This window comes from Salmo salar, chromosome 28, assembly GCF_965601325.2.
Source record: "Salmo salar chromosome 28, fSalSal1, whole genome shotgun sequence".
In the NCBI taxonomy this organism is placed as follows: Eukaryota; Metazoa; Chordata; class Actinopteri; order Salmoniformes; family Salmonidae; genus Salmo; species Salmo salar.
The window spans coordinates 18,743,070-18,766,604 of NC_138318.1; the positions used below are offsets into that span (position 1 = coordinate 18,743,070).

The 23,535-nt window shown below is 44.4% G+C and overlaps 2 protein-coding genes across 2 annotated transcripts; one reads left to right on the forward strand and one right to left on the reverse strand.

The window, feature by feature from the left end:
* The first annotated feature begins 528 nt into the window (after window positions 1-528).
* LOC106589601 (neuronal pentraxin-2) lies at window positions 529-13,956 on the forward strand. Its single transcript, XM_014179779.3, has 5 exons — window positions 529-1,239; window positions 9,044-9,263; window positions 10,621-10,865; window positions 11,158-11,337; window positions 12,662-13,956. The coding sequence occupies exons 1-5, from the start codon at window positions 784-786 to the stop codon at window positions 12,896-12,898; spliced, it is 1,338 nt and encodes a 445-aa protein (XP_014035254.1). The 5' UTR covers window positions 529-783; the 3' UTR covers window positions 12,899-13,956.
* A 3,835-nt stretch (window positions 13,957-17,791) lies between these two features.
* Window positions 17,792-19,885, reverse strand: LOC106589608 (protein VCF1). The gene is made up of 3 exons (XM_014179791.3): window positions 19,211-19,885; window positions 18,582-18,705; window positions 17,792-18,489 (listed from the first exon to the last, which is right to left on the reverse strand). The coding sequence occupies exons 1-3, from the start codon at window positions 19,225-19,227 to the stop codon at window positions 18,253-18,255; spliced, it is 378 nt and encodes a 125-aa protein (XP_014035266.1). The 5' UTR covers window positions 19,228-19,885; the 3' UTR covers window positions 17,792-18,252.
* Window positions 19,886-23,535: the final 3,650 nt, after the last annotated feature.

Here is a 23,535-nt window from a genome sequence, read left to right on the forward strand (position 1 = left end):
AAGCAGTGTCTAGTTTTATCACACCAGGCGGTTCTCGATTTGTCCATGGGTGGTATCAAGATTATTCATAACCCTCTCACTGTGCCTGTCTGTATAACAAACTGCCTATCCTTTCACCCGTGGCCCCAGCAGCATGTAAGTCAAAAACTTTCCTCCAATCAGGAACTAGAGGAAGTAACCGTCTAAGCGCAGGGTTATTATGCTGTTGGATAAAGAGCCTGCCAGTACATGTTTGATGGCACTGAACCATATGTGTGAAGCCTTTTCCTAATTTATTTAATACTACTGTTTTTCTAAGGATATAGAATTTTGGACTAGTGGACATTGTTTTAGCTCATCTATTTCAATTGATTGGTCAATGATAATCTAGTACCAGGTAAACACATCATGTTCATCATACGGACCCTACCTTTATGGACTGTAGTTACGTCAACATGCTACAACCAATCCAATCGCGCCATATGTCTGACGATATTCTTCTTAACTCACGGTCGCTGTCCTTTCAGCACTAACGTGCGTAAAGCCAGGGATACTTAGTGTAAACCCAGACTCTTCACGTGGTTTTATCATTTCCTAAGAATTTATTTTTCAAAATGTTCTTTCCTATGGAATGATAAAGTTTTGAAACAAAATATATCGTTTAATCCGAGATTGACTATGGTATTCCGAGTAGATTACCGCTTTCTCGGTGTGCATTACGCACCGGATTTGAAACGCTTAATCATCGGTTAGGGACCACCCCTGATTTCACTAAAGCTTAACGACCAAAATACTGCCGCAGGTATGTTCTTTCTTTTGAGATTGTTGTGTTTTTACGCACTGGGACTGGGCTATGGGAAGCTTGTACGTGGACAGGATGACACCCCGGGCACGGGAACCCGGCTCCTATGCCGAGTCATCCCCGTCGGCGCCGACACATGTTTGGTCCCCGTACGTCCCGAAACTAACGCAGCGGCACAGGAGGAAGAGTTGAGGAACACAGTCATGCAGCTCCGGGAAACGATTCTCCAACAGAAAGAGACTATAGTCAACCAACTTGGGACCATAAACGAGCTGACTGCAAAGCTCTCCCTTTGTGAGTCAGCCTCCGATGGAGGGAAGTATGATAGTGCTGGATCTTGGAGTAAAAGCAAAGATAATCAGAATACAATGGGAGATTTACCCAGAGATCCCAATGATACAATCGACAACCTCGGGAAGACCATGCAGAGTTTGAAGGACCGACTAGAGAACCTAGAGGTAAGGCGCAGGAGTGGATAGTAACCACATGACTCTGGTTCCTAAATAATGGAAAGGGAGTGCTGAAAATGATCGTTATCAGTGTGAATTAAATACATCTGAAATAGGCCTAATGTTTGTTTTACATTGTTGGCCCTTGCTTGATTGTCTGCTTATCAAGTCATGGAATCTAAAGTGAACACCAGTTCCTGTGGTCAACGTTGAATAGCCATTAACTTTGCTCCTATTTTGACCTGTAGCCTATATCCATCTATTTTTGCCACCATCTGGAGGCGTGCCCTAAATGGATTAGCCTTCTATCTCATTTACCTTCCAGTGATTAAGTTCCCTTATGTCACCTTAATCAACAAACGTTGTATTTCCTCTTAATGGCACAGTAACAACTACAGTGAACAAAATATGTAAACGCAACATATAAAGTGTTGGTCCCATGTTTGATGAGCTAACATAAATGATGAAAAACAGAAAGGAAAACGCCACACACTGCTGCTCATGCTCCCTGGTGATATTTATTTATAACAATGTTTCGACCCTTAGGTCTTCATCAGGCATCCATATCACAGGTTGGGGTGGAAGGTCCTATATATAGGGGCAGTACTCAGTGGCATCACTTCCTGAAACAGGAGGTAAAAAATATATAACATAGGTTCACAATATTAACATTCAATGTATCAAAATATATGATCATACACAAGGAATGTGTCAATGGTGTGCGTTCTGGGAGCGGAGTCAGGTGCAGGAGAGCAGAGAGTTGTGAACAGGCGCACTCTTTATTGAGACAGGAGTAACCAACAGAAGGACGCCACAGCGTCGAAACCTCCAGCCAATTGGCAAAAGTGCAAAACGCGCAAACAGTTACAATAATTATGTTCAAACAAATAAACATACTTCGTGATAAAACACGGAACAAACGAACACCAGTCTAGCGCGTCAAAATTGACACATAACATAAAACAATTTCACACAAAGACATGAGGGGGAACAGAGGAATAAATACATGTAGTGTGATTGGGGAATGAAAAGCAGGTGTGCAGGGAATAAGACAAAACAAATGGATAAATGGAGCGGCGATGGCTAGAAAGCCGGTGACGTCGACCGCTGCCCGAACAAGGAGAGGAGCCGACTTCGTTGACGCACAGCTCCAGCGGCGCGCCGACACCGGCCTCGGGGACGACCCAGAGGGCGAGGCGCAGGGAGACCCGGCCGGTGACGGTGGAACTCCCGCAGCAGTTACATTTACATTTTAGTCATTTAGCAGACGCTCTTATCCAGAGCGACTTACAGTAGTGAATACATACATTTTCATACATTTCATTAAAAACAATTCCCGTACTGGTCCCCCGTGGGAATCAAACCCACAACCCTGGCGTTGCAAACACCATGCTCTACCAACTGAGCCACACAGGACTACGTTCAGGGTCCAACACATCCGCCACCGGAACCCAGCACCTCTCCTCCGGACCGTACCCCTCCCACTCCACGAGATACTGAAGGCCCCCCCGCCCGATGCCTCGAATCCAGGATGGACCGGACGGAGTACGCCGCGGATGGAGTATGTCCAGAGGGGGTGGAGGAACCTCCCGCACCTCAGACTCCTGGAGCGGACCAACCACCATCGGCCTGAGGAGAGACACATGGAACGAGGGGTTAATATGGTAATTGGGGGGAAGCTGTAACCTGTAACATACCTCATTCATTCTCCTCAGGACTTTAAAGGGCCCCACTAACCGCGGACCCAGCTTCCGGCAGGGCAGGCGGAGGGGCAGGTTTCGGGTCGAGAGCCAGACCCGGTCCCCCGGTGCAAACACTGGGGCTTCACTGCGGTGACGGTCCACGTTGGTCTTTTGGCGCAGCGCGGCCTGCTGGAGGTGACCATGGACGGCTTCCCATGTCTCCTCCGCGCGCCTGAACCAATCGTCCACCGCAGGAGCCTCGGTCTGACTCTGATGCCACGGTGCCAGAACTGGCTGGTACCCCAATACACACTGAAAGGGGAAGAGGTTAGTGGAGGAGTGGCGGAGCGAGTTCTGCGCCAGGGCACAAACGCCGCCCACTCCCCCGGCCGGTCCTGGCAGTAGGACCGCAGAAACATGCTCACATCCTGGTTCACTCTTTCCACCTGCCCATTACTCTCGGGGTGGAAACCTGAGGTGAGGCTGATCGAGACCCCCAGACGTTCCATGAATGCCCTCCAGACTCTCGAAGTGAACTGGGGACCTCAATCAGACACTATATCCTCAGGCACCCCGTAGTGCCGGAAGACGTGTGTAAACAGGGCCTCCGCAGTTTGTAGGGCCGTAGGGAGACCGGGCAGAGGGAGGAGACGACAGGACTTAGAGAAACGTTCCACAACGACCAGGATCGTGGTGTTTCCCTGTGAGGGAGGAAGATCCATCAGAAAATCCACGACAGGTGTGACCAAGGCCGTTGTGGAACAGGTAAGGGATGTAGCTTACCTCTGGGCAGGTGTCTAGGAGCCTTACACTGGGCGCACACCGAGCAGGAGGAAACATAATCCCTCACATCCTTAGCCAAGGTGGGCCACCAGTACTTCCCAGTCAGACAGCGCACCGTCCGACCGATCCCCGGATGACCAGAGGAGGGTGATGTGTGGGCCCAATAGATCAACTGGTCACGAACAGCAGACAGAACGTACTGACGCCCGATGGGACACTGGGGTGGAGCGGGCTCTGTACTCAACACCTGCTCAATGTCCGCGTCCAGCTCCCATACGACCGGCGCTACCAGGCAGGAGGCCGGGAGAATGGGAGTCTGATCCATGGGCAGCTCCTCTGTGTCATACAGCTGGGACAGTGCGTCTGCCTTCATATTCTGGGAACCTGGTCTGTAGGACAGGGTAAATACAAAACGGGTAAAGAACATGGCCTACCTTGCCTGACGAGGATTCAGTCTCCTCGCTGCCCGGATGTACTCCAGGTTGCGGTAGGGTGTTTAGCCCCCTCAAGCCAATGTCTCCACACCTTCAAAGCCTTAACCACAGCCAACAGCTCCCGGTCCCCCACATCATAGTTCCGCTCTGCCGGGCTGAGCTTCTTTGAGACGAAAGCACAGGGGCGGAGCTTCGGTCGCGTGCCCGACTGCTGCGAGAGCACAGCTCCTATCCCAGCCTCGGATGCGTCCACCTCTACTATGAGCGCCAAAGAGGGATCCGGATGGGCCAGCACGGGAGCCAAGGTAAACAGAGCTCTTAGGTGCCCAAAAGCCGTGTCCGCCTCAACCGACCACTGCAGACGTACAGGATCCCCCTTTAGCAGTGAGGTAATGGGAGCTGCCACCTGACCAAAACCCCGGATAAATCTCCGGTAGTAATTGGCAAACCCTAAGAATTGCTGCACCTCCTTTACCGTGGTGGGAGTCGGCCAATTACGCACGGCTGAAATGCGGTCACTCTCCATCTCCACCCCTGATGTGGAAATGCGATACCCTAGGAAGGAGATGGCCTGCTGGAAGAACAGGCATTTCTCAGCCTTGACGTACAGGTCATGCTCCAACAGTTGTCCAAGTACCCTGTGCACCAAGGACACATGCTCGGCGCGTGTAGCGGAGTATATCAGAATGTCATCGATATACACCACTACACCCTGCCCGTGCAGGTCCCTGAAAATCTCGTCTACAAAGGATTGGAAGACTGATGGAGCATTCATCAACCTGTATAGCATGATGAGGTACTCATAATGCCCTGAGGTGGTACTAAACGCCGTTTTCCACTCGTCTCCCTCCCGGATACGCACCAGGTTGTACGCACTCCTGAGATCCAGTTTAGTGAAGAAGCTCGCCCCGTGCATTGACTCAATCGCCGTGGCGATCAGAGGTAGCGGGTAACTGTACCTCACCGTGATTTGATTGAGACCTCAATAGTCAATGCACGAGCGCAGACCTCCATCCTTCTTCTTCACAAGAAAGAAACTCGAGGAGGCGGGTGAAGTGGGAATGCGGGGAAAACTCAGGAAAACAAACAGCTACAAATAGGTGGACAACAGAGGACTCTGGATGAGAGTGGTGCATACTCACCTGGGGTGACGCCAGAGTGCCCTGCCTGCTGCCTCGACTCCCAGAGGGACCATCCCGGCACCGACCGGCAGTGTGCCCTCTGCGGCCACAGATGGTGCACGTGAAGGCCCCTCCACTCCATGGGCACCGGAGCGGGAGTGCTGGAAGATGGAAGCAACAAAGCCCCCTCTGGACGTCTGCGGGTGCTTCCCGAGGGAGCTGGGTGAACGGTGGCCAGGTATAGGTCCAGTTGTAAGAGGAACCCCTGGCACTGTGCTGCCGTCCCATCATACTCCCTGGGAAAGGAGAGACACATCCCATTGGAACTGGATCCGGATGGGACGGGTAGAGGTAACCCCAGTTGCGCTGGTCGAGGCGCTGGAGAGACTTCCTGTCTCTTCCAGCAGTCCATCGTCTGGACAACGCGATCCATCATGGCACCGAGATGATGCAGCATTGCCGATTGTTCCTGGACGCGCTCCTTGACTCCTCTGACCGGTGTACCTGCTCCTGCTGACTCCATGGTAGGTGTGAAATTCTGTCAATGCTGTGCGTACTGGGAGCGGAGTCAGGTGCAGGAGAGCAGAGAGTTGTGAACAGGCACACACTTTATTGAGACAGGAGAAACCAACAGACGGACGCCATTGCGTCGAAACCTCCAGCCAATTGGCAAAAGTGCAAAACGCGCAAACAGTCACAATAATTATGTTCAAACAAATAAACATACTTTGTGATAAAACACGGAACAAACGAACACCAGTCTAGCGCGTCAAAATTGACACATAACATAAAACAATTTCACACAAAGACATGAGGGGGAACAGAGGAATAAATACATGTAGGGTGATTGGGGAATGAAAAGCAGGTGTGCAGGGAATAAGACTAAACAAATGGATAAATGAAAAATGGAGCGGCGATGGCTAGAAAGCCGGTGACGTTGACCGCCGAACGCCGCCCGAATAAAGAGAGGAGCCGACTTCGGCGGAAATTGTGACAGAATGTGATCAATATTTACAGTAATACTGTAAAAATGTATCACATTCCTTGTGTATGATCATATATTTCGATACATTGTATGTTAATACTGTGAACCTACGTTATATATTTTTTACCTCAAGTTTCAGGAAGTGATGTCACTGAGTACTACCCATATATATAGGACCTTCCACCCCACCTGGGATATGGATGTCTGATGAAGGGTCAAAACATTGTTATAAATATCACCAGGGAGCATGAGCAGCAGTCTGTGGAGTTTTCCTTTCTATTTTCCATGAGTTTGCCTACAACTCCAGCACCTGCGGAAGTACCGGGATGTGCGTATGTTCTTCAGCTTTTGTAACTGAAAAAAAGATCCCCGAAATTTTCCATACATACAAAAAGCTTCTTTCTCTCAATTTTATTTGCACAAATTTGTTTACATCCTGGTTAGTGAGCATTTATCCTTTGCCATGAAAATCCATCCACGTGACAGGTGTGGCATGTCAAGAAGCTGAATAAACAGCATGATCATTACACAGGTGCACATTGTGCTGGGGACAATAAAAAGCCACTCTAAATTGAAAAGTGTTTAAATGTCTCAAGTTTTGAGGAGCGTGTAATTGGCATGCTGACTGCAGGAATGTCCACCAAAGATGTTGCCAGAGAGTTTAATGTTAATTTCTCTACCATAAGCCGACTCCAACGTTGTTTCAGAGAATTTGTTAGTACGTCCAACCGGCCTCACAACCGCAGACCACGTGTAACCATGCCAGCCCAGGACTTTCACATTCAGCTTTTTCACCTGAGGGATCGTCTGAGACCAGCTACCCAGGCAGCTGATGAAACTTTGGGTTTTAACAACTGTAGAATTTCTGCACAAACTGTCAAACTGTCATAGGAAGCTCATCTGCGTGCTCGTCGTCCTCACCAGAGTCTTGACCTGAAGGCTGTTCAGCATCGTAACTGACTTCAGTGGGCAAATGGTCACCTTCAATGGCCACTGGCACGCTGGAGAAGTGTGCTCTTCACGGATGAATCCCGGTTTCAACTGTACCGGGAAGATGGCAGACAGTGTTGTGTGAGTGAACGGTTTCCTGATGTCAACGTTGTGAAAAGAGTGCCCCATGGTGGCGGTGGGGTTATGGTATGGGCAGGCATAAGCTATGGACAGCGAACACAATTGCATTTTATCGATGTCAGTTTGAATGCACAGAAACACCCTGGCGAGATCCTGAGGCCCATTGTCATGCCATGCATCCGCCGCCATCACCTCATGTTTCAGCATAATAATGCACAGCCCCATGTTGCAAGGATCTGTACACAATTCCAGGAAGCTGAAAATGTCCCAGTTCTTCCATGGCCTGCATACTCACCAAACATGTCACCCATTGAGCCTGTTTGCAATGCTCTGGATAGATGTGTGTGACAGCGTGTTCCAGTTCCCTCCAATATCAAGCAACTTCGCACAGCCATTGAAGAGGAGTGGGACAACATTCCACAGGCCACAATCAACAGCCTGATCAACTCTAAGTGAAGTAGATGTGTTGCGCTGCATGAAGCAAATTATGGTCACACCAGACACTGACTGGTTTTCTGATCCACGTCCCTACCTTTTTCTTTAAGGATAATCCCCTTAAGGATCCTCTTAAGGATGACCCCTTTTTTTCAATTTTCGCCTAAAATGACATAACCAAATCTAACTGCCTGTAGCTCAAGCCCTGAAGCAAGGATATGCATATTCTTGGTACCATTTGAAAGGAAACACTTTGAAGTTTGTGGAAATGTGAAAGGAATGTAGGAGAATATAACACATTAGATCTGGTAAGGATAATAGAAAGAAAAAACCAACCGTTTTTTAAATATTTTTTTGTACCATCATGTTTGAAATGCAAGAGAAAGGCCATAATGTATTATTCCAGCCCAGGTGCAATTTTTTATTTTGGCCACTAGATGGCAGCAGTGTATGTGCAAAGTTTTAGACTGATCTAATGAATCATTGCATTTCTGTTCAAAATCTTGTATCAAGACTGTCCAAATGTGCCTAATTTGTTTATTAATAACTTTTCATGTTCAAAACTGTGCACTCTCCTCAAACAATAGCATGGTATTTTTTCACTGTAATAGCTACTGTAAATTGGACAGTGCAGTTAGATTAACAAGAATGTACGTTTTCTGCCAATATCCGATTTGTCTATATCCTGGGAAATATTCTTGTTACTTACAACCTCATGTTAATCGCATTAGCCTACGTTAGCTCAACCGTCTCGCAGGGGAACCACCAATCCCGAATAAGTTTTTAAGGTATCTGTGACCAACAGATGCATATATGTATTCCCATTCATGTGAAATCCATAGATCAGGGCCTAATTTATTTATTTCAATTGACTGATTTCCTTATATGAACTTAACTCATAAAATCTTTGAAATTGTTATGTATTTCATTTATATTTTGTCAAATGACCAAGAATGCAATGTGTTTCTTGGGATATTTAGCTCTCTTAGAGAGCTATGTTTCATTTCACATATAACGATGTTTAAGCTCATTCTGCATTAACAGACTTAGGAAACTGGTGTGAGACAATTGGAGAGATCCAATGTTCTCCATTAGTTACAACAAGGGCCCAGAGTTTTCCCTTGTCAGGTCATGTGGCCCTTCTGAAGACATACTGGTCTACACACAGTGCACCTGATTTCCACTCAGCCAATGATCTTTCAAAATTACACTCTTTGCGTAAACCTCTACTGATTGTCTTTGACCATCTTGCGTTGCCTCTACTTATTTAATTGTTTTGTGACATCTTCATCTCCCCCACAGCAACAGCAGCAGAGAGCCAACACGTCGGGAACGTCATTCCCCAGCGAACTGAGAGACCTGCTGCAGAGCAGGCTGGGAGATCTGGAGAAACAGCTGCTCAGTAAGGTCAACAACCTGGAGGAAGAGAAGTCTCTGCTCTACAACGAGACCGCAGCCCACAGGCAGAAGACGGAGAGCACCCTCAACTCCTTGCTGACCAGGATTAACGAGCTGGAGAAAGGTAAATAACTGGAAAAAGGAAGATATGACAGAGACACAAAAGGGCACACACAGACGTGCATACCCACTCACACATGCCTGGCAGCATACCACCCTGCATCCCACTAGTGGTTTGCCTCTGAAGCTAAGCAGGGTTGGTCCTGGTTGGTCCCTGGATGGGAGACCAGATCCTGATGGAAATGGTATTGGATGGCAAGTAGGGGACAATGCCCTGAGTAGGGTGCCATCTTTCGGATGGGATGTTAAATGGGTATCCTGACTCTCTTTGGTCATTAAACTTCTTTGGGATCAGTGTCCCTTCCACGGGACGGTTGAGCTAACCTTAGGCTAATGTGATTAGCATGAGGTTGTAAGTAACAAGAACATTTCCCAGGATATAGACATCTGATATTGGCAGAAAGCTTAAATTCTTGTAAATATAACTGCACTGTCCAATTTACAGTAGCTATTACAGTAAAAGAATACCATGGTATTGTTTGAGGAGAGAGCACCATTTTGAACATGACAAGTTATTAATAAACAAATTAGGCACATTTGGGCAGTCTTGATACAAAAATTTGAACGGTAATGCAATGGTTCATTGGATCAGTCTAAAACGTATTACATACACTGCTGCCATCTAGTGGCCAAAATATAAATTGCACCTGGGCTGGAATAATACATTAATACATTAATAATACATGGCACTTTTTGTAAGAGTAGGGGTCTTAACCCCGGTGTCCTGGCTAAATTCCCAATCTGACCTTCATGGGCACTGAATCATCCCCTATGTTCCAATTGGCTCATTCATCCCTCCTCTCCCATGTAACTATTCCCCAGGTTGTTGCTGTAAAAGAGAATGTGTTTTCAGTCAACTTACCGGGTAAAACTAAAACGCACAAACGTCTGTGTACACAATCAGATGACAGGAGTACACGCACATGCAGCAGAAACAGGAAGACTCACATATTGTAAGCACAACGAGTCATTCAATCTACTATCAATTTACCTGCTTACTAACTGTCACTCACTTACTACACTACATAGTAGTAGAAGACTGAGGCTTTAGATAAAATCTGACAAACATTGGCTTATCATTTTGTTCTCTTATACCAGCATTTCCCATACTTAGTCTTCGGGAATCCAAGGAGTGCAAGTTTTGGTTTCAACTAAACAGCTGAATTAAATGATCAAAGTTTGATGACTGGTTGATTGTTTGAATCAGCTATAGTGCTAGGGCAAAAAACTAAACGTACAGCCCTTGGGGTCCCGAGGACCGAGTTTGGGAAACCCTGTCTTATACTGTCTTACTATATGCATACTGCGTATACAGTATAGAGTTGACTTCATAGACAGCTCTCCCATTGCTTTCTCTGTAGGTGGCGGTGGTTTCAAGTCCCCTGAGCAGTTTAAGTTGGTCCTCCCCCTGCGTACTAACTACTTGTACGGCCGCATGACCAAGAGCCTTCCTGAGATGTACGCCTTCACGCTCTGCATGTGGCTCCGGTCCAGCGCCGGCCCTGGCATAGGCACCCCCTTCTCCTATGGGGTGCCAGGACAGGCCAATGAGATTGTGCTCATCGAGTGGGGCAACAACCCCATAGAACTGCTCATCAATGACAAGGTAAGGGCACTCTAAATGACTCAATAACTCTCTGTGTTTCTCAGTAGTGCTGATATTTGAGGGGGAGCTTACCTTGCTTGACAGGAGTCTTAGTTCTTACTTTTAAATTAGATCTGGCTTTAATGAGGTTGCAGATTTTTTGTTTTTGCATGCACGGTCTAAAACAGTGTCTGGTGTTTTATACCAACTTTACCAAACCCTAACCTTCCTCCCTCTAATATGCACTTCTTCTTTCTGTTTGTAAGCATCGTTACCTTCCTTACACTCCTCTGCTATGTTGTTACCTGTCCAGGTGGCTCAGCTGCCTCTGTCGGTGCGTGACGGTAGGTGGCACCACATCTGTATCACCTGGACCACCAGGGATGGTCTGTGGGAAGCCTACCAGGATGGTCAGAGGCTGGGGGCCGGGGACAACCTGGCCCCCTGGCACCCCATCAAGCCTGGAGGAGCCATCATACTGGGGCAGGAACAGGTGAATCTGCTGGCTAGTGCCTCCTATCTGTAGTATACACAATTGCATATATTATTTGTATGTGAAATATTTTAACCTATTTTACTCTTGGTTTACTAAACTGCATCATCAGGTTTTCACAGATTTTAATTATACAGTAGCTTAGCATGACCATGAGTCCTGTGCTATAGGTTCTAGTGCAGTGGGTACCAACCGGTCGATCTCCAAGGCATTCGTAGTCGATCACCAAACATTTCTGTAAAAGACAATGATAAAGCCTTTCGTTCCTTTTTTATTTTTTAATGTTGAGCTGTTGGTGGTAGGTGCACTTGATTCAGCAGCCCTATCGCTGGGAAGTCAGTGTTCCCAATTTGAACCATTTCATTAGTCTGAAGGTAGAAGACTCCAGTCACCCAAGTCATAGACTGTTCTCTCTGATATCGCACGGCAAGCGGTACCAGAGCGCCAAGTCTAGGACCAAAAGGCTCCTTAACACCTTCTACCCCCAAGCCATAAGACTGCTGAACAATTAATCAAATGGCCACCCGGACTATTTACATTGACCCCTATGAGATTTCAAAACTTTTAAAACCATGACCAGAGAGAGACTCAATGAATACAGCAAAGAGCTGGTGTTTTTATACGTTCTTGTGTAAGTTGTTATTCAGCACTGTCAACACTTTTTCAACACCTCACCGCTGCTCCCTCCCTCCCTCCCTCCCCTCAGACTGACCATCAGATGCAGGCCATCAGTCCAATAAAATACAAAAAGCTAATGATTATGCACACTCAGCTGTGCCTCACAAGTAATACAACAAATTATATATTACCTGTGTTACCTAACATGTTGAAATATAATTTCAAAATGGTCTGAGAAGAACAACATTGGCAGGGCAATTGAAGCATAGCCAATATGCAGTGATAATAATTGGGCCTATAGCCTACTGCACAAACTTCATTGCTACAGAACTGTTTTGAATATGTTAATGTCGCATAGGCTTATGTTTTTAAGTCCTGTTTAAAAAAAAATCTGTGGTAGATATCGGCTTGCTTTTGGACTCAGAAAGTTATCTTGACTCATAAAAGGTTGGTGACCACAGCTGAATAGCAACCCTTGAGCGGATGGCACCTATTGGGAAAGCGTGCTGTAGAGTGCAGTCCAAATATGAACAGTCCAATCGCTAATAAAATCCTAACTATCAGTGACTTGAGAAAGCAAAACATTGTCTAGAGAGAGTACAGCATCCTTGAGTGTGACAGGTTGAGCCTGGTGGTACACAGCGAATAGGAGGATGATGTTATTGTTGTTGTTTTTAACGAGGCCTGTCATTTATGGCCTCAACAGGACATAGTGGGCGGGCGCTTTGACGCCACGCAGGCCTTTGTGGGTGAGCTGAGCCAGGTTAACATCTGGGACAATGTCCTGAAGCCATCCGACATCCTCACCATGGCCAACTGTTCCTCCTACACCCCCGGGAACGTGGTGTCCTGGCTGGACAGTGATGTGGAGGTGTTTGGCGGGGGAGCAGCCAAACTGTCTCTAGAGCTATGCCAGGACCGGCTGTCTGAGACTGAGTCTTAGGATGGGCGTCTCAGTCTGTCTATGACTTGTTTAGATTCATGTTCTTGATCTTGACGCATACTGTACATGTTACGTGTAATGCTTGTCATGTTTTGTTTAGCTGTTTGTGTAAGAAAAGGCTTTGATTGATCTAATTCCAGATAATTCTACTACACCGAGACAGTTATACTCACACACGTGCTGACACTCACATACAGACTTACACACCGGCAGACACAGACTTAATTACACTGGATTTGACATGTGAGGCTGGCTAAGGCTTGCGTGTGGCGTGTGGCGTGGGTGGTGTAAGGCACAGATTAGCCGTCCCAGGACTCACATACAGTACAGTAGCCTAAGTCTCCTGGTCTCCTGATAGAGGTCATTAAAGCCTCTCCGCGTCGACCGGAGACAGCCTAAGCAGATCTAGGCAAATATCAAATCAAACACGGAAGCCAGGTTTCCATGGTACAACCTATAGCAGAGATGATCAGTGACTAGCTATGATCTTTGAGTTAGTATTGGTAAACATGTCATAGTTATGTGTGGAAATTGGTGTTCTTGTACTTGTGGCATGTCTGTTGTAGTATAATGTTAATAAGGTTTTATTTTCCATGATTACCCATACTGTTTTCAAAACCCCAAGTCCACCTCAATGCCTGCAGCAGGAAATGCTGTTGTCTCACAAAACTGTTCCGTAATTATCATCTTGTTGTTTGGGACACGTTGGTTTGTTTAGGTCTACAATGTCTGTGCAGTGTATAGTTTAAGAACAAACAAAGACTCATTTATATGGGAGCATTGTTACTGTTAAATGTGTACATGTACATTTTTAAGCAGATAAGAACAATTTGTTATGTATGATATGAACAATACGTTAATGTGTACAAGTGTTTCTTTCCAGGAAAACAATGTTGGGTGTGTAATGTGCGTAAATATATTACACTGCTGACTTTTCATGTGGCCTTCTTTTAAGGATGTTGTGCCGGATGTGCTTTACAAACCTAACCTTTGCTTTGCCAATGAAAATGAACAAGAACGTGAAAAATTAAGAAAAAATAAAACACTATTGAAAAGCAGTCTACTGTTTATATAGCAGTTACATTTCATAGACCAGTAGCCTTAACCAACAAGTGACCAAAGCCTTGGTGGCATTAGTAATGCTTAATTAAGACATGACAGCAGCTCAAAGGTCAACGGTGACATCACAGTCATTTGGGTACACTCCTACACACCAACTCCTACCGACTCCTACAAACTAATGTGAAAACATCTGCCTGACTCTTCAGCAAAATAAATGGAATATGGTTGTGAATAGAAGTGGGACAGGGTCAGTGTCCACTCAGTCTTCACTGTATCCACATGTTCATGCAATGCAGTCCTGTATTACTATCAAATTCATTCACTTTTTATTCTATGCTACCAGAGACTATTTAGTTGAAGGCCAGTTTCTGTCTGGAATTCAAAGTCAGGGTAAGTAGCATTACTGAAGTACAAATCAAGTTACTCGATGGTATTGTAAGATACAATTCAAATACATATGTTTTGGTACAGTCGTGAGCAGCAAGTACAATTGTAAGTAACATGATACATATAAAGAAATAACAGCCACAGAGATCTATTGCCTAACAAATATATACATTTTGGGGAACATAAGCATGTAAATATAACAAGTTAAATTGCTACCAAAGAATTGATTTGTTTAGATGTTCTGCTCCATAAAAACATTTGATATTGTGTTGGTGAGTCACACCAAACCCCAAATTCGAATTCAGTTGCTGCAATAAAATGGTACATGTCAATCAAGTCCATGTCTTTCAGCTCAAGGTCATTAGTCATGTGACTGATGAATTAATCTCTGGTGCTCTGTAGCCCAGACAGAGAGGTGGCTGGCTGCTGTGCTGGTGGGGCCTTTAGGTAACAGCCATTAGGACCGTTCCCTACAGTGTTACTGGCAGCTCTCATCTATCATCATAGGTGGATCCAATCCTCTAAAATACCCTGGATGGTACTTTGTTTTAGGGGTCAGACTTCTGGCTGGGTCTTGGGATCATTAAGGCAAATAGTAAAATTGTAAAATGCACACAAACAGAGGAAATGTAAACTGCAGCGGTATCAAGTTATAATGAATGAATCAATAGTTCAATGTTACATTATTCATCCTGAACTATCCATTTATAACAAATTATCAATATTTTACTTGAATCAGACAAGCAAAGCCCAAATCAAAAGCGTGTAAATGAAGACTAATTGCGGTGCAAATAGGTGTCAGCTCTGGTACCGTGCTGCAACAGAAGGGTTTGGACCTCTCCTTTCTCTGCCCTGGACACATACAGATGAAATGGGAAGTTTACATACACCTTAGCCAAATATATTTAAACTCAGTTTCTCACAATTCCTGACATTTAATCCTAGTAAAAATTCCCTGTCTTAGATCAGTTAGGATCACCACTTTATTTTAAGAATGTGAAATGTCAGAATAATAGTAGAGAGAATGATTTATTTCAGCTTTCATCACATTCCCACTGGGTCAGAAGTTTACATACACTCAATTAGTATTCGGTAGCATTGCCTTTAAATTGTTTAACTTGGGTCAAACGTTTCGGGTGGCCTTCCACAAGCTTCCCACAATAAGTTGGGTGAATTTTGGCCCATTCCTCCTGACAGAGCTAGCTGGTGTAACTGAGTCAGGTTTGTAGGCCTCCTTGCTCGCACACGCTTTTTCAGTTCTGCCCACAAATTTTCTATAGGATTGAGGTCATGGCTTTGTGATGGCCACTCCAATACCTTGACTTTGTTGTCCTTAAGCCATTTTGCCACAACTTTGGAAGTATGCTTGGGGTCATTGTCCATTTGGAAGACCCATTTGAGACCAAGCTTTAACATCGTATCTGATGTCTTGAGATGTTGCTTCAATATATCCTCATGATGCTATCTATTTTGTGAAGTGCACCAGTCCCTCCTGCAGCAAAGCACCCCCACAACATGATGCTGCCACCCCCGTGCTTCACGGTTGGGATGGTGTTCTTCAGCTTGTAAGCATCCCCCCTTTTCCTCCAAACATAACAATGGTCATTATGGACAAACAGTTCTATTTTTGTTTCATCAGACCAGAGGACATTTTTCCAGAAAGTACGATCTTTGTCCCCATGTGTAGTTGCAACCCGTAGTCTGGCTTTTTTATGGTGGTTTTGGAGCAGTGGCTTTTGTACCCGTTTCCTCCAGCATCTTCACACTGTCCTTTGCTATTGTCTGGGATTGATTTGCACTTTTCGCACCAAAGCACGTTCATCTCTAGGAGACAGAATGCATCTCCTTCCTGAGCGGTATGACGGCTGCGTGGTCCCATGGTGTTTATACTTGTGTACTATTGTTTGTACGGGTGAACATGGTACCTTCAGGCGTTTAGAAACAGTGAATTATAAGTGAAATAATCTGTCTAAACAATTGTTGGGAAAATAACTTGTGTCATGCACAAAGTAGATGTCCTAACCGACTTGCCAAAACTATAGTTTGTTAACAAGAAATTTGTTGAGAGGTTGAAAAACAAGTTTTAATGACTCCAACCTAAGTGTATGTAAACTTCCCACTTAAACTGTACAGATCACTACTGATATCAGGGATGTCCTGATGGGGCTGCAGTTCCATTTTAATGATGGGGCATAGTCTAGTGTTTAGAGCGTTGGACTAGTTACAAGATCAAATCCCCGAGCTGACAAGGTACAAATCTGTCGTTCTGCCCCTGAACAAGGCAGTTAACCCACTGTTCCTAGACCATCATTGGAAATATGAATTTGTTCTTAAAGGTTAATGTATGTAACAAAATAAATTGTCTCATAGTAATTTCAAACTGAACAAGTACATACACTGCGAAATTGTCACTTGACAGGGCTGCTGACTGCAGCCATCCTTTGTTGATTTTTCATCAATGTTTGGTATAGGTTGCCCCCTTGTGGACAGTGTAGAACAGACTCTTAAGTAATCAACCAGTGACTATACTTGGAGGAAGAAAGTATGCTTTTTCAAACAGGGCCAAACATTTTTCAACAAGACCAGAGCTGTCAGTCTCCCACCTGTGTTGTTGTTTACTTCCTAAGGTGACAGGCTATAACAGTGATTAAGGTAAGCATTGCCAAGATGATCCCAGCACAGTCTCCCACCTGTGTTGTCGTTTACTTCCTAAGGTGACAGGCTATAACAGTGATTAAGGTAAGCATTGCCAAGATGATCCCAGCACAGGGAAGGATAAAGAAAAGGTTATTGGAGGCTGTATGAAAACAAACTCAAAGGCCCCTGCAACTCAATGTTTGTGACGGTATCTGGAAAATAGCAGAGGTATGGCAAAATGTAGATTGTGTCTCGTTACAGTGAACCCACTGACCTTCCCACAGACTGACCCACACCCCTGGGTCTGAGGCGTATACTATTGAGTGGTGTGTGTTCCGTTAAACAATGTTGTAGAGAGAAACAAAAAAATACAATTTCCATTGGAACATTCTGTAATGTTCAATTCACTCCCCTGAACAATGGAGAATGTGGCCTGTTATAGTCACAGAGAAATGTATTCTGTGCAAGTGAGTGTACTCATGGTTCCCTCTACTTTTTTCGTGGTGGGAGGATGAGCAGTCGATGGTGACTGCAGCTGCTGGAAATGCCAGTTCCACAGAAACCTGCCAACATGTGTACACAAGGACAAACCCAAACTTCAGCCTTTATTCTGCAAAGAACCTTGCCTTACCAGTACAAGAAGCTTGGCAGTGTGGCTTGAAATTCTCTTTCAGGATTTCCTCTAGGCCAATGTGATGATCATAGAAAGTAACCACAGAGACTAATCAACACCAACACACACTCAGCTTTACATAGAAACAGCATGATGAGTACTGGGCTGGACAAGAAAATATAAAACAGGCAGGATAAAGTGCTTCACTTTATTAATTAGGCTACAGCAAGCACTTAGACACTCATACAGATGTCTGTCTGTAGTAGATAGCACCAGTGGCAATGATAATGTCCAACAACAACTCACTCATGTAAGGAGACCACCACAGAGTAGTAGACCCCTCAGTAAAGTGCTGGAGTACATACATACTGCATATAGTAGTACCACAGTGGGTGGGCCATTGGATATGTAGGTGTGCTTTATGTATGGCACATTTCAAGGTGTACAGCACAGGGACAATGGTATGGATTGGGTCCAGAGCCCAAAGGATCTTTACCCACATCTGCCACATCCTGAATCCCAGTAGGATGAAGTTGCTCCTGGACACAAAACTGGGGTAAGTTTATTCTAGATTTGAGCCTATGGGCAACTTCTTCCTGGATCCTACCCAGGGGCTTGTTCCAGTGGGGTAACAAGGGTCTGGGGTGGGGTGAGGTCACGTAGATCCTGGTTGACCTCTGGTCTGCAGACTGCTGAAGTGGGCCTCCCTCAGGACACTGTTGATGTGGTCATAGGGGGTGTCGTTGCCATAAAGACTCAACGAGGAAATGGAAGGGTCTTCTGGCAAGGGTCTGAGGAGACCCTGGGACGTGCGGTTCTTCGTATATGTGCTGCCTCCTCCCGTTGCCCTCTCAGGACTACTGATACCACTACTGCTGTCACTACTGGACGACTGGAGCACAGAGAGAGAAGAACAGGTATGACTTACAGAAAATACTTGTTGCCCAAACCATCACAAGTATGTGTGTGTGCGTGTTCTGTCACCTCAGAGTCCCAAACGTCTTGGCCCAGCTTGGACACCATGACGTGACCCTCCTGACCCCCTCCTGACCTTTTGGCCTGGGGGTTCAGCTGGTCCCCCTCATTGTCTCCACCACGCCGCCGCTTCCTGTACACAGTGAGAGTGAGAGAGGCCAGGGAGTAAAAGTGAGAGAGTGACCATCTTAGAGAGAAATAGAGGAAGTTTGTGGTCTGTGTGGCTCAGTCGGAAGATCATCGTGCTTGCAACAACAAAGGCCATGGGTTTGATTCCCACTAGTGCCACCCACACTTCAAATGTATACTTTAAGTCCCTTAGGATAAAAGCATCTACTAAATGGCATATATTATTAGGCCTATTTTGAGAGGGCAGGTGTATGTGTGAGAGAACACCAAGCACCCAAAATAGAGAGAGAGGCGATCTCAGGCACCGCCTAGTTACAGGAGCAGACGTGCTCAAATTATCAGCCATGGGTATAACAACGTATTGATCAGTACACAGGGTAGAAAACAACCAAGTAAGATATTAAACTGATACGGTGAGATCAGTTAGCTGTATTTGTCTCTCTTGTAGGCTAACAGTCACTGAGGTCGATAGTAACTCAATAAGGCGTTATTGTAAGAAAGAAACTCACCTGTTTTCTGTCAACATTTGGGAGACGATTGTCTATGGCTTCTTTTTAGTGAGAAAGACGTTCGTTAAGGCCCCTGCTCTGGACACGTCTGAATGAAAACAACTTCTCTCCCTGGAAGCTTTCAGCCTGGCAGAAAATCTATTATCGTACGCACAGCAGCTCTCCCCAAACTTACCGCACAAGCTCAGTCAGGGCATTCTGATCTATCTGAATGCTAACGTTAGCTTGTTGAATAGCCTCCCTGCCCTGGTTAGCAAGGTAACAACCCTTGACTGGTTAAGTCTTGAGAATTGGGCATTCACTGTCACTTTCCCTGAATATGGATGCCAATTGTGTCAGTAAACTAGCATCTCTCTCAGTTAACGTTATGCAATGAAGTCTATTTCCAGGCTCTCTCTGCTAGAGTTGGCTACCGTTCACCGTTGTTAGCTAGCTAACGTATAGCCTACGCTACTTTGCTAACCAGCTAGCATAGAAAACTGTATAAACTATAACGAAACAAGTGAGAGATTCCTCCAAACTGTCAATGTAACTCGAGTGTTGATAGTCTTATTTGAGATCAGTCAAACTATCATTCCGTATTGGTGAAATGACAGATCCGAAAGAAGTACAGCACCAGGAATCCAAGCTAGCGAGTGAGCTGCTGCTAGGAAAAAGACCCAGCTGATAGTATTTACTTGACGTTCGATGACGTAACGATCCACTTGAAGCAGAAATCAACCGAATGCCATCTGCAAAATCTACAGTACCTTTTGCAAATCACATGTAATACCATTTTTTATATATATATATATATATATATATAACTAACCATCATTGTTCTATCTACCTGGGTCACCGAAGAAAAATAATGACTGTGTGTCATATGTGTTACTGGTGGTTGCAAAAGTTGACATTTAGAAGTTATTTTTATTCCTCCACCAGTTCTGGAATTATAGGGACCATAATTCGATTTCTGCATAGTGCAGCTTTAAAGACAATAGACAAAAACAAAAAAGTCAGGAGGCTTTCCCAGCTAGCACATTTGGTTCCTTGGAAGTTGTGGGAACGTATGTTTTTTGTTTGATGTTGGTTGTGGGAACGACGTCATGCATTTTCCGACTGGTAAAACCTATATATAGTTTTAAACATTCTGAGAACAGAAGTGAACATTTTGTCTGGGATTTTTTTTCTTCAGTTGCAGGAATGTTCTGAGAACGTTTTACTCTGGTTCCCGAAAGTTTTATTAGCGCTCTGAGAACGGGTATTATAGGTTCTTTGGAGATTTATAATAACTTCCCTAAACATTTTATTGAATGTTTCAATAAGCCTTTTAATAACACTGCTATCTTATTTTGGGCTAACTCCAAGCATAGATAGGACCAATGGAAATTAATTTCCTTATGCATGAATCATGCAAACCCATTTATTGCGACCCTGCATCAATCTTCTGTATCCCTGGAATTAGTCCACTTAAAAAAGGTCACACAATAAGTTTTGTAGTGATTCCTATGTTGTTGATGTAAAGAATATTTATTGGTCCGTGGTGTGTAATGAGGAGCAAACCAATGCTGCACTTCACACATTTATGAAATTGCTTATCCCAGTTACTAATAAGCATGCACTCATTAAGAAAATGACTAAAAACTTAAATCCCTGTGGATTGATGAGGAATTGAAAAATTGTATGATTGAGAAGGATGAGGCCAAATTAATGACAAATAAGTCTGGCTGCACAACTGATTGGCAAACATATTGCAAATTAAGAAATCCTGTGACTAAACAGAATAAAAAGAAACTACACTAACAAAGATAAATTAGATAAAGAATGATAGTAAAACAACTTTGGAGCAACTTAAATGACATTGTTGGAAAAAAGTCAAACTCAGCTCCATCATTCATTGAATCAGATGGCTCATTCATCACAAAACCGACTGATATTACAAACTACTTTAATTTCAATTTTTTCATTGGCAAGATTAGCAAACTTAGGCATGACATGCCAGCAACAAACGTTGACACTACACATTCCCCTCAGGAGACAGAAAAGATTTGGCATTGGTCCTCAGATCCTCAAAAAGTTCTACAGCTGCACCATCGACAGTATCCTTACTGATTGCATCACCAGGCGGTGTCAGAGGAAGGCCCATAAAAATTGCCAAAGACTCCATTTTAGTCATAGACTGTTCTCTCTGCTACCGCACGGCTAGCGCCAAGTCTAGGTCCTAAAGGCTTCTTGACAGCTTCTACCCCTCCACCCCCATTTTTATGCTGCTGTCACTCTCAGTTTATTATCTATGCATAGTCACTTCACCTCTACCTACATGTACATATTACCTCAATTAGCTCGACTAACCTGTGCCCCCGCACATTGACTCTGTACCGGTACCCAAAATACTTTTCTTAAAACTGCATTGTTGGTTAAGGGCTTGTAAGTAAGCATTTCACTGTAACGTCTACACCTGTTGTATTCGGCGCATTTGACAAATACATTTTGATTTGATTGTAATTTTGAATTCCATAAAGTGAGCATGGAAGAGGTGAAAAAATTATTGTTGTTGTCTATCGACAATGACAAGCCACCGGGGTCTGACAACTTCGATGGAAAATTACTGAGGATAATAGTGGATGATATTGCCTACTAGAAAGTGTGTGCCCCCAGGCCTGGAGAGAAGCAAAAGTGATTACGCTACCTAAGAATAGCCCCCTTTACTGGCTCAAATAGCCGACCAATCAGCCTGTTACCAACCCTTAGCAAACTTTTGGAAAAAATTGTGTTTGACCAGATACAATGCGATTTTACAGTAAAAAAAATTACAACAGAATTTCAGCACGCTTATAGGGAAGGACATTCAACATGTACAGCACTTACACAAGTGACTGATGATTGGGTGAGAAAAATTGATAATAAAAATATTGTGGGGGCTGTTTTGCTAGACTTCAGTGAAGCTTTTGACATTATCGATCATAGTCTGCTGCTGGAAAAACATGTCTTATGGCTTTACACTCCCTGCTATATTGTGGATAAAGGGTTACCTGTCTAACAGAACACAGAGGGTATTCTTTAATGGAAGCCTCTCCAACATAATCCAGGTAGAATCAGGAATTCCCCAGGGAAGCTGTCTAGGCCCCTAACTTTTTTCAATCTTTACAAACGACATGCCAATGGCAGAAAGAGGAGGAAGGGAAGCACTACTAAGGTACACAATAGTACCTTTTGGTAGACAGAAGGTAGAAAGGAGGACCAAGGCACTCTTCATATAATTAATTAAAATGCCCTTATTTGAATGGCATGTTCAATATAAACAAAGTTTTAAAAATCTGATGCGTTTCGGATGCATGGCCTTCGTCGGGGAGTACAAAGAAATAATACAATATCCTCTTTTGAACAGCTTTTCCAATTAGCCCTAATTTGAAGAGGGAGTGGTTACAAAATTGATTGGACACACCTAGTAAGCAATACTATACACATTAAAAAGTGAAAGACTGTAGCTATGTTATCCAAAAATTCAACTCCAAGCTAGAAGTATCAGAACGCCTAGAAAGGCAGTTCTAACCTTAAATATGACTGGGAGAAGTGTCAAGAATAAGAAAGCAATATATTCCATATTACACTAGAACACAGCAAACATAAACAACAGTCTAAACATAGCTGAGGGCAATTGAGCAAAATGTCCCCTAGATGATAGCAAATGGACCTATCACGACCCTACAGGAAGGGTGAGAAATCCATATCTTCATTTAAACCAGGGTACTTAGTGGCCTGTAGTTTGCAAATGCAAAAACATTCCCTTTGGATTAGCTGTTTAAGACGGCCCCCTTTTCTAATTGAGGCCGGAACATGATCAATACCCATAGCTTGAAGGGAAGCAGGGTTGCCATGGTGTAAGGACTTGTAGTGCCTTGCCATGGGGTAGTCTTCATTGCCTACCCGTATGGCGTACTTGTGTTCCGCTAAGCGGTCTTGAAGGCTTCTCTTTGTCCGTCCAATGTAGAACACCTTGCACTGTGGACATTCCAATCTATAGATGACATGAGTGGTTTTGCAGTTAATGAAATGTTTAACTTAATACTCCATTTTATAAGCGGTGTCCACAAAATACTTTTCCTCTGCAATATTGCTGCAATTGTTGCACTGGTTACATTTTAAAAGAGCCCTTGGGTTTGTGGTCAAGCCAAGTTTTTTGAGAGTCACCAGGAAGATAGCTGTGGACTAATTTGTCATTTAGGGTAGGACATCTCTTAAAGCTTGTGAGTAAGCTTTGAGTAAAGCCAGTGTGTCTATGTATGCGGATAACTCATCACTATACACGTCAGCAACTACAGCGACTGAAATGACTGCAACAT

What these genes read in the sequence shown, in the direction of transcription:
- LOC106589601 (XM_014179779.3), top strand. Translation starts at nt 784, where the DNA reads ATGTTCTTTCTTTTGAGATTGTTGTGTTTTTACGCACTGGGACTGGGC. An exon ending in ACCGACTAGAGAACCTAGAG is followed by an intron (nt 1,240 to 9,043) that starts GTAAGGCGCAGG and finishes TCTCCCCCACAG; the next exon opens with CAACAGCAGCAGAGAGCCAA. An exon ending in TCATACTGGGGCAGGAACAG is followed by an intron (nt 11,338 to 12,661) that starts GTGAATCTGCTG and finishes TGGCCTCAACAG; the next exon opens with GACATAGTGGGCGGGCGCTT.
- LOC106589608 (XM_014179791.3), bottom strand. An exon ending in AAGACGTTTGGGACTCTGAG is followed by an intron (nt 18,490 to 18,581) that starts GTGACAGAACAC and finishes TCTGTGCTCCAG; the next exon opens with TCGTCCAGTAGTGACAGCAG.